This window comes from Eublepharis macularius, chromosome 1 (genome assembly GCF_028583425.1).
Source record: "Eublepharis macularius isolate TG4126 chromosome 1, MPM_Emac_v1.0, whole genome shotgun sequence".
NCBI lineage: Eukaryota > Metazoa > Chordata > Lepidosauria > Squamata > Eublepharidae > Eublepharis > Eublepharis macularius.
The window spans coordinates 224,519,332-224,530,365 of NC_072790.1; the positions used below are offsets into that span (position 1 = coordinate 224,519,332).

General features: G+C 46.1%; 1 protein-coding gene across 2 annotated transcripts in view; it reads left to right on the forward strand.

The window, feature by feature from the left end:
• MAPRE3 (microtubule associated protein RP/EB family member 3) overlaps positions 1-6,659 on the forward strand; it is a 52,625-nt gene extending 45,966 nt beyond the window's left edge. Inside the window, exons 4-7 of one of the 2 annotated variants that reach the window (XM_055000305.1) lie at positions 66-267; positions 2,199-2,350; positions 5,251-5,403; positions 5,536-6,659. In XM_055000305.1, coding sequence (XP_054856280.1) covers positions 66-267; positions 2,199-2,350; positions 5,251-5,403; positions 5,536-5,607 — 579 coding nt within the window. In that variant the 3' untranslated portion in view covers positions 5,608-6,659. The remainder of the gene's footprint in view (positions 1-65; positions 268-2,198; positions 2,351-5,250; positions 5,404-5,535) is intronic. The other variant, XM_055000314.1, reaches the window with a different exon arrangement.
• Positions 6,660-11,034: the final 4,375 nt, after the last annotated feature.

Consider the following 11,034-nt stretch of genomic DNA (forward strand, 5'->3'; position numbering starts at 1 on the left):
GGCTGTTTGCAGAAGCCTGGTATCAGACTCCTCTCCCTTGCAATGATGGACTTGTGTGCTTGCAGATTATCCCAGTAGAGAGGTTGGTGAAGGGCAAGTTCCAAGACAATTTCGAGTTCATTCAGTGGTTTAAGAAATTCTTCGATGCCAACTATGATGGAAAGGAATACAATCCGTTGCTGGCAAGGCAAGGCCAAGACGTGGCCCCCGCTCCAAACCCAGGTGATCAGATCTTCAACAAATCCAAGAAACCCATTGGCACTGCAGGTAATGTTGCTAGAGAGGGCTGGCACTCCAGGATCCTGCCTCTAGCATGGCCTCAGCTCCCTGGCATCCAGCTTGGCAGTTCCTGGGGGCGCACAGGGCGGGCAGGGAGAAGAGAGTCCAGCTCTGTTGGCTTGGGAAGTAGCAACTTGCTGTGTGGCATGTGGACTCTGGAGCAGTGCTGAGAAGTTCTCTGGTGGCCAGAAACGCAAGAACATCAGACTCACCCAGGCAGGCCTCTGCCTACCTTTTCTCGAGGAGAAATACACATCCTCGCATGCCGCTGTGCTTGAGAGGGTGGGGACTGATTGCCTTGCATGCTGGCTCCTGTGATCCCTTGGGCAACAGCCTGTCTTTGGAATCTCTTCTTCATCCCCTCTAGCTGCTCCTTCCTTTAAGAGATTTGAAACTGGAGCCCACCAATTTGGCACTGCAGGCCTGGACAGGTTTTGCCTGCCTCAGTGAGTTACTTGCTACATAAGCCAAGTCACTGCCTGCTTGGAGCTTCTCTTGCTGCTCCTTAAAGTTTATAAAAGTGCTTTCCAGGCCTTCCCTGTTCTCTTCCCACCACCTAGTGAGGAGTTGTGTGGTCCCAAATGGACAGGTGAGGGTAGAGGCCAAGAGTGTGGGTTGCGCAGAGGCACTCAGTTGCTTGAGCTCAGGTCTCCCACTTGCAAGCCCTGTGAACTGTGGAGTCTCGGAGCTTCTCTTTGGAGGATTAGCACAGGCTGGTTTGGGATGTTTATTGCTTGTCAGCTTTCTATCCTGCCTTTATGCTGGAAGGGATATTTCACCTGAAGCCTACCTGGAAGATTTTCCACATCCAGACCCACCATTCTTTGTGGGTGGTTGCATCTCCCAGTCCCCCTGACCTTAATCGAGAATAAGGCTCTCCCCCCTCCCCAGTCCCGTCCTTTGCAGCCTCCCTCAGTATCTATTTCTAAGTGAACAGTTTAGAGTTTGAAGCTGGTCGGAAGTGAGGGGCATGCACTGGAGCCATGGAGTGGCTCTGGAGTTCATCTCTGCCACCATTGAATTTCATCCTGCTTCTCAGTGTGGTGGTGGTAGTGCCTCTTGGACTCTTACAGAAGGGCATTCCCAGTGTGTCTATGGTGAGATGGGGGGGGGGGTTATAGGAGAGAGGCTGAGGCTGAAGAAAGTGTAGCCTTTGAACTAAACAGAGCTCAGGAGGGAAGGTTTAGACAACCAGCTTTGTTCTAATTGAAGTTGCTGCTCTCAAGAGAGAAAGTGTTTGCCTTCTGGTGAGTCATACAATGCTGAGTGTTTCATTGGAATGACTCGCAGGCATCCCATGCCAGGTACAGGTGCCTGAATCTACCTGTTGAGTAGAGATTAAGGTATGCTTTATGAATGGGGAATGGAAGGCTAGGAAATGGCTGAAAGCAGCCTCAAAGTTCTGCATGGCTCTGCCAGCTGGGCCTGCTTGCTTCTCTGTGTGATGGGGGCAGCTTTGGGGCTGGCTGAGGGAATAGTAGGGGGATGCAACTCCCTTTCCCTGCATGTAGCTTTATGCTGCCAGTTGTGATGGTAGTGGTGTGTCTGCTCAAAAAGGTCAGGCTTCTGCTTCAGTGGGGTGGGAATTAGGCAAAGTGGAGTCCCTCTCTCCAAAAAAGGCCATCCTTGAATCCCTGTGGTTTCAGAGGGGAGCCCAGAATTGAAAAGCATCTATCAGTGTATGTCTTTCTCTCTAGTGATGTGGAAGCAAAAATAAAAGGCCTGATTTTGGCTGTTCCTCTTCTGAGCCACCCAAGTGGTCGTCACCTTTTCTCCAGCTGTGCATGCACACACATGCACTCCCCCCCCCCCCAAATTAATCAGATTTGACCCTGCAGGATCTAGTCTGTTACGGTTGGGCCTGGTCAATCAGGGGACTCATAGTAACTTCTATTTCTCTTTCTGGCTTCTTCACAAAGTCCCGCAGAGAACCTCCCCAACAGGCCCCAAGAACATGCAGACTCCAGCCAGGATGAACATCACTCCCAGCAATATTGTACGGAAAAACCCTCCTTTGGCCCGGAACGGAGGCAGTGAAGCTGATGCCCAGATCCTGGAGTTAAACCAGCAGGTGCGGGGTGTTGGTTTTTCAGATGAATGTGAAAAGAATGTGGGGAAGGGGTTGTGCCCTTAGAGCAGTCTGGTGCTTTGCAAGGACACCCCCTCCTCCCTCAAACACGGACATATGATGAGCAGGATGTCATAATGAAGGCAGTCCAGCTACTCTCCCCAGTATTAGGTGCTCTCCAGTAATGAATCACTTGCCACTACTCAAAAAGCAGCGGCTGGGCTTATTTTTATGCTTGAATGGCAGGTGGCTCAGCTTGGCTCCTGCCTTCACTGAGAGGTCTCCTAGCTCAGTGGCAGAACGCATGCTTTGCACACAGAAGGTCCCATTTCAGTCTTTGGTATGTCAAGTTTATCTTGGCTCTCTGTTGCTGTATCTTCAAATAACTTCTGTTGCTCTTCACCTGTTGAACTTCTTTTAGGTGCATTAGTAGTTACTAACTACCTTGTGTTCTGTTGTCCTTGTAATCCTTGGACTGTTTTGATTTATGGATAAGCTTATCCATTCTTAGTTTTAATGGGTGGGGCAACTACGTGTATGTTACCTAGGAAAATACACTCTGCAGAGCAGTGCTGGGCTCCAGTTCCCTTAAATGTGTGAATGAACGATATGTGGCGCAATGCATGTAGCTGCTTATACAGGACACAAGGGAGGTCTACAGTGTGGTCAGCCCAAAGATCTTTACTGAGACTGGAGCTATTTAACACTCATAAATGATTAGGAACCAGGTAGAGTCTAGTTTGAGGGCAAACAATCCAGGAAAAAGGTTCTTTGGGTTGGGTTATGCAGCTCTTTACAGGCATCAACTCTGTGCTGCAGGGTTGAGGAAAGTACATGTTAAGGATTGTTAGGAAATGATTGCAAAAAAATTACTTAAACCTTTGGTGGCTGTTCTGATTATTTTATTTCAGTGGCTATCCTAGAGCGGGACAGGGCAACTAAAATGACCAAAAGGATGAAACCCCTTCCCTGTGAAGAAGGGGTGATATGTCTGGGGTTTTTTTGGCTTGTGGGGAGAAAGATGCTTATGAGGGGATCATGTCTTTTGCAGTGTGGGGATGTCCTGATATATTTCGAGAGAATCTTTCATTCCTTGCCCATTGGCTATGGGGGATGGTCAGGAAGAACTGCTCTAATTTCACATGCCTTTCCCCACTATGGAGGGGTGTGTTTTCCTTTTCCCTCCATCCTCAGTCAGATGTGACAGAAACTGCAAGGAGCAACTCCCTCTGCAGCCATACAAGGACATTGCTTAGGATTGGAAGGGCTGACCCACTGAGAATAATAGTTTGTTAAAATAGTTTTAGATTACCTTTCTCTGCACAACCATGGACTCTCAAAGTGGGTTAACAAAGTGTATGTACTCTAAAACAGCCTTATTAAAATCTCGGAGGAGGCACACCGCAGATCAGGAGCCAGATTGGTGTAGTGGTTAAGAGCGCAGGACTCTAATCTGGAGAGCCGGGTTTGATTCCCCACTCCTCCACTTGAAGGCAGCTGGGTGACCTTGGGCTAGCCACAGCTCTCTGGAGCTCTCTCAGCCCCACCCACCTTACATGGTGTTTTGTTGTGGGGATAATAATGACATACTTTGTAAACCGTTCTGTGTGGGCATTAAGTTGTCCTGAAGGGTGGTATATAAATCAAACATTATTATTTCTGTTATTATTAGCACTGGCTAACCTGCAATGGGTTGCTTCTCCATGCCTCATTTAAGATTACAAACCATCCAGCGTCGAGATCTCTCTTTTGGAGAGTGTCCGGGGGTGAGCTGTCTGCACCCCTCAGACTTACCACAGCCACAACACCTAGTGCCTGCGAAAGGTGTGCCGCCGTCACAGCGGGTAGAGAGCTGTGGGGGAGGGGGAGTTCACTTGGCAAAGGATGTTGCAGGAGTGGAGGAGGAGCAGAGGGTACCAAAGGATAGGTCCCTAGGTGGCTGAGAGGGTGCGTGGGTGATGTATACCCCCCCTCCTTCCACTATCCAGGGGCCAATCCCAAGCCTGCCCAAGGCCCCTGCTGTGGATACCCATGCCCAGAGTTCCGCTGCTGCCACGTCGGAACCTGACTGAAAGCCTGTAAATTAGTGCAAATAATTTATAGGAATTCTTGTTTTAACTCTTCCCATCAAAGCACACAGACTTCTTTTAGAGTGTGATGTTTATTCTTTATTGAAATAAAATATAACTTTTTAAATAAAGTAAGATATCAAAATATAAAGGATTATTAAAGTGTATGATAATGAAACAAATAGATGCAACAAGTATTAACTCTTCTAACATTCAATTAAATCTACCATTGATTTAGAATCAGATTTACTATGACAAGCATGGAATTTTCAATAAGCACACAAATATATTTTTCTTACCTATATCTTCATGACATTTCTTTCAGCAAAACCACAAATCTGAGTAGTATCTTTTATACTGATTGACATGTGCTATCTAATGAGAAATCTAAGATCTTTCACGCGTGACATCAATATAAAAATATAATTGGTTTTAGATATAGCTGATCATTCAAACTTTCAATCATGTGACTTACTGTGTACCCAAAAAGTGATGTTATGCCCAGATGTAAAACAAGCTGTATAAATCACTGGCAACAAAGCCTGTTGTGGAAAAGAAGGTGACAGGAAAAATAAAGTGAGCAGATCTTCATTGGTCCATTCTACAACTAAAGAACCATTTATCTTCTACTGTCCACTACTTTTAATTGATTGTCAAACATGAAAAGAACATCTGTGTGATTATACAACCTGTTTTTAAAAAGCTACATTAACATTCATACACAGTTCACTAGAATTCATGTGTACAAGTAGATATAATATATTCTAATTCATATTCCCGTTACAAATCCATCCCCCCCCCCTGCCTTTTTTCCGCTTGTCTCTGCTGGAGCAGTTGATGGACCTGAAGCTGACGGTGGATGGGCTGGAGAAGGAACGAGACTTCTACTTCAGCAAACTGCGGGACATCGAGCTGATCTGCCAGGAGCACGAGAGTGAGAACAGCCCCATCATATCAGGCATCATAAGCATCCTGTATGCCACAGAGGTCAGTGCAGGAAGAGGGGGCAGCTTTAGCTACCAACAGGGGAGAGGGATGGCTCTTGGGTTGTTCGGCATATTTGCCCTTGCCCAAGCAGCAGTCATGTGCAGCTCTGACCTTCTCCCCACACCTTTTCAGGAAGGCTTTGCCCCCCCAGAGGACGATGAGCTGGACGAGCAGCAGCATCCAGAGGACCAGGATGAATACTAGTTGTGCACGCGCACACTCGCTCGCTGTCTGCCACAACAGACCGCCCCATGCTCCTCACTGACCATGGACATTCAAGGTTTTGCGTTGTACAGCCTTGTCCTGCACAGTCCACATATTATAACAGGTTTCTACCAACACGAGAGGCCCACGGTGGTTTCTGTATGTTTCGCAGATCCCTCGGGAAGCCCACAACGACATGGTAAATAGGCATCAGTAGAGGGAGGAGACCAGTGCTGTAAATAGGCCTGTGGTGGGGCAGGATGCTCAGCATGGTGCCCTGGGCTCCTTCCCCTCCTCGCCCTATCCCATCCCACCCCCATCTTCCTTATTTATTGATTTTTTTCCCCCAGTTGTCTTGGGTGTGAACGCTCCCAACCCCTTGTATTATATTGAGAGACAAATTCTTTGTATATTTTTCCGTACTGGATTTCGCTAGCACTTTGCCCGTCGTGTTCATGCCAAGCCCAGCTTTGGCACCCCCTCTTGGCTTCAGAGGACAAGGGGGCACCTGAGCCTGAAGGAGGCCAAGCCCAGAACTGGAAGCTTGCTCAGTGGGTGGGTGTGGGTAAGGGTTAGACTTGGAAAATTTATTTATTGGGGGGCAGGATGGATTTTAAATAATGCTGCTGAGAATGTGGCTTTTCCAGCTCTCTGTCTGACATATCGAGTGGGCCTGAGGGAGAGGGAAAGGAGATTTCATTCTCTTTGGGGCTTCATGGTGGAACCCCAGGGGACACGGCAGCCTTGCAGTTGAGAACAGATCGGTGAGTTGAAGCCCCTCCCTGAATGATCTTTCTCCAAAAATGCCTCTTACTTGAGTTCCACCCAATTGCACTTGGGGCTCACCAACTGGGAGGGGCTTAGACCTCCCCCCCCCACCAGTTCTGACCCCACCAAGGTTTAGTTCATGCTGTTTTGACAAGATTGCCACACAGACTCTGCCTTGACCCCCGTTCCCTGTTTGCATTGCCTGTCCGATCACAGACACTGGTGTGCAAAGCCTGCATCTGTGTTGCATTTTATTTAAAATAAACTTGTGTGGTTTAAAAACCTGTCCTGGTGTTTCTGTGCTGTGAATCCCCAACTTTCTCACTCTCAGGGACAGCCAGCCGGGGCACAGTGGTCATCAGGAAGAGAGGGGTGTCAAAATGCCTGCAGGACCAAGCTGGCAATCCCTTGCCCTCCCACTTTAGGTTTTTTACAGAGGGGAGAAGTAGTCTTTGACTGCAGGCACTAACTTCTTTTTCTCATTTTTTGGTGTAGTGGTTAAGAGCAGTGGGACTCTAATCTGGAGAACTGAGTTTGATTCCCCACTCCTCCACCTGAAGTCAGCTGGGTGACCTTGGCTCAGTCACAGCAATTCCAGAGCTCTCTCAGCCCTGCCCACATCACAGGATGATTGTTGTGGGGATAATAATAGCATACACTGTAAACCACTCTGAGTGGGTGTTAAATTGTCCTAAAGGGTGGTATGTAAATTGAATGTTGTTATTATTTCTTTTTTTCTTCCTTTATAAGATTTTTACCCTGCTTTCCACCCACACAGGGTCACCAAGGTGTCTAGCAAATTAAAACATTCAAATTAAAAAAACATTAAAACCAACACATAAATATATTGTCGAAGGCTTTCACGGCTGGAGAACGATGGTTGTTGTGGATTTTCTGGGCTGTATAGCCGTGGTCTTGGCATTGTAGTTCCTGACGTTTCGCCAGCAGCTGTGACTGGCATCTTCAGAGGTGTAGCACTGAAAGACAGAGATCTCTCGTGACACTGAGAGATCTCTGACTTTTGGTGCCATACCTCTGAAGATGCCAGTCACAGCTGCTGGCGAAACGTCAGGAACTACAATGCCAAGACCACAGCTATACAGCCCAGAAAATCCACAACAACCAACACATAAATACATCATTAAAGCAATTTAAAACCATCGCTTAAAATGAATACAAAAGATAAAAAAAGAGTTAAAATATTGGGGAGGGGGGGAGGGATCATTGAGGGAATGCCAAGCAAAACATAGCATGGCATGGCAACCTTGCTGCTCAAAAGTCAGGTTCCAAGGTAAAGAGCAGGCTGTCCCCACTATACCTGGCTTTAAAACCGTTTTCCCTGCCTTCATTCCAGACACAAGGGTAAACCGACTTTTACAGTTTGCAGGGTATCTCATAGGTGCAGAAACACTGGTCCTCTCTTCCTAGCTCAGAGCTGCCATTTCTGCAAAACTACTAGGCCACACTATAACCACAATAGTCACCTCCTCCCCCTATCCCTATGCTGTGGTTGGAGGGACTTTAATGCCAGCATGTGCTGGATGCTGATTTTTTGAATCCGTCATTTTCACATCCAGGGTGAACATCCTGTGATGGAACATGGTATGGAACTTCAGGCGTACACACAGTCTAAATTGTGTTCCTTCTTCCTATCTCATGCAAACTCCAATTCTGCCCTGTTCCTTAGCACCTAGGATGTTACAGATAGCTGCAAGAACGTGGACTTTGCCCAGTTAGCTAATTGTTAACAAGTAATTTGTCCCACATAAATCCCATTAAAATGAACAAGACTTGCACAGCAGATCTTGCAAGTAAATTCTGGTCTGTTCTTTAAACATTTTATCAAACACTTGCAAGTTCTGCTGTGCAAGTCTTGTTCATTTTAATGGGATTTATGCAGGACAAATTACTTGTTAACTATTACACGTCCAGCACTGAGCACAAGTCTGTTTGATAAAATGTTTAAAGAGCGGTTAGCTAATTGAGGCAGGACCCGAAGGTAAGTTCTGAAGCTGTATGTGGCTATCATATGAATTTACACAGGAAACGAGTTTAACAAGAGGAAAATAAGACCCCCTCTTCGGGGGTCTGCTTTGCCACATTCAGCATTTCTTGTCTTGTGAAACATCCAATCAGTTATATCCTGAAGAAAGACTAATGTATTTGGGGCTTCTTATTTTACAAGAAAAACAGCTTATCTTGTATAAAATTATTCTATGAATAGAAAAAAATTCTCTATTATACATAATTTGACTAACAGTCAATTTAGGGCAGAGAGTAAGGAAATTATTTCACAAGAGACACAATTATGGGTCTCAAAAGGTCATCATGACCACTGGCTTAGATGTTATAAAAGGGGATTTATGAAATGTGAGGTGGTTGACTGAAGCTGCCTTCTCCTGAGTCAGACCATTGATCTGCCCAGGTCAGTACTGTCTGCTCAAGTGGCAGCAGCTCTGCAGGGTATCAGATGGAGGTCTTGCACATCGTCTGCTACTTGATCCTTTTTTAAACTAGAGGTGCCAGGGACTGAACCTGGGACTTCCTACCACTGAGCCACAGCCCCTCTCTATTTTAGCCAGTAATACCTAACTGAAATCTTCTTGTTCAATGGCAATACCAGTTACAAGAAGGTAAAGAATGGGGAAGGGATGTTACTTTTGCCCCCTGGTTGTGGGCCACTGTGGGAGAAACTGGACCTTCTGTTTGATTCAGCAAGGCTCTTTTATGAATGGCAGATCTGTTCAGTGGAGATGCGTATAAATACAGCTCATTCTTTTCTTGCCTTGGCCACACAGTGGCACTCTTGCTGCATCTATTTGGAGCCACCCAAAGGACAAACTTCAGGCTCCTTGGTGTGATTACTGGAGGGGAGATGATGGTTTCGAAAACACTTCATTGAGAAGGAGCAGCGTCGCACCCCATCTCTTGCACAGCCTTCTTATCTCTTAACTTCCCTGTTATATTAATAATTTATGGCTTGGCAGCTGACACTCACTCTCATCGGATTTCAGTTGTTTAGAAAGCAGCTGTGTCCATTCTCACTTTTGTATGCTGTTTAGTCTAGAGGTGTTGCTCAAGGGCCGGTTTTGCTTTAGGAAATGATGCTGTTTCCTTGCAGGAGGATGACAAAACCACCCACCACCACCCAATCAGGTCTAGGGAGGCTAGTGGAACAAGTAATTGTTCGGATGTGTGGTACTAGTATTTAGCACCTGAAACAGTCCTTCACAGAGGTTTGCAACTGTCCTACTCTATCAAACAATGGCATCCTTTGGGCTCTTCCTCCTGCACGGTGCCTGTTCTGTACTTCTTTGGAATGGCCACTGGAGACCAGCTGCTGTGTCTCAACTATGAAGTGTGGCCTTGAGGTTAAAGGTCCTTTTCCACTCTGGCTGTCTGAAACTTAAGAGTCCAGTTGCCAGCAAAGCAGCAAGATCTTCCTCTTGAAAATAATTATTACCTTGGTGAGAAACAAACCACCAACTTACCCTAGCTTGTTGTTCATGAACTGCGTGTGCGTGTTTCGCAAGACTGCAGTGTTTTTCTGTACAGCCAAGGAGAATGCTGGGTAAAGAGAGAGACATACAAAAGCACCAAGGTTTTCTTATGTAACAGAAACATGAGGTATGCATTCACTGGATGGAATGTTTTCAGCTTGCAATCTGCAAGCACTGCTGCCAGTTCTTTCCTGTTACTTCCAATCCCACCAAAGCTGATTCAGGCAACGGGACATTCAAAGGCACTTCAGCTCTGGTAGACGGCGGCACTCTGTTAGGAGATACTTGAGGCCTTGAGTATTAACTGTTAGGCATAAAAATACCCCAATTATGTTTATCTTTTCACTAGTTCATATGGAAATACCTTTACTATAGAGCAGAGCAATGTGCCCTACCCACATTTTGGAGTAATACATAAATGCTCCATTGTTAGACTATGCAGCCAATGTTTTATACCAAATTTGAGTTAGATGCATGGATAGAAATCTAACCATTCCGTACCCTCTCACCATAAGCAATTTTTGTAGATGAAATTGCCCCTGCATTTCAGCTAGACCAGGGCACTTACACAGAATCAGCTATAACCCACTGGCCCAACTAACAGAATTTTTGTTAATTACATAATCACCATTATATGGTAAAATCAAGTTAAGTCAATGTGCAGTTGAGTAAAAACTAGTGCAAAAATCAACTTTTGTTGTTGGGTGCATAGAAGAGTCTTTTCTTGCAGATGCTGAGAGAAGGGAAAATTTTGAAAACGGCATACACCAATTGCTGCTTTTATAAGTACTTATCTAAACACCTCTACCAAAAGCTAACTACAGCAATCTTCTAGGCTATGAGGTGGCGATTGGCCCGAGGTTGTTCGGAGCCCTTCAGCCTAGCACTTCCTAGTATAATGGAGTTGCCAACTCCAGGTGGGGAATTCCAGGAACTTTGGGAGTGGAGCATAGAGAGGATGGGATTTTGGGAGGGAAGGGACCTCAGTGCGGTATAATGCCATAGAGTCCCCCATCCAAAGCGTCCATTTCCTCCAGAGGAACTGATCTGTGTCGTCTGGAGATCAGTTTTAATTCAGAGAGGTCTCCAGACACCACATCAAGGATGGCAAAGTTGTGGTATAACGCCATAGAGCTCAGCCTCCAAAGCAGCCATTTTC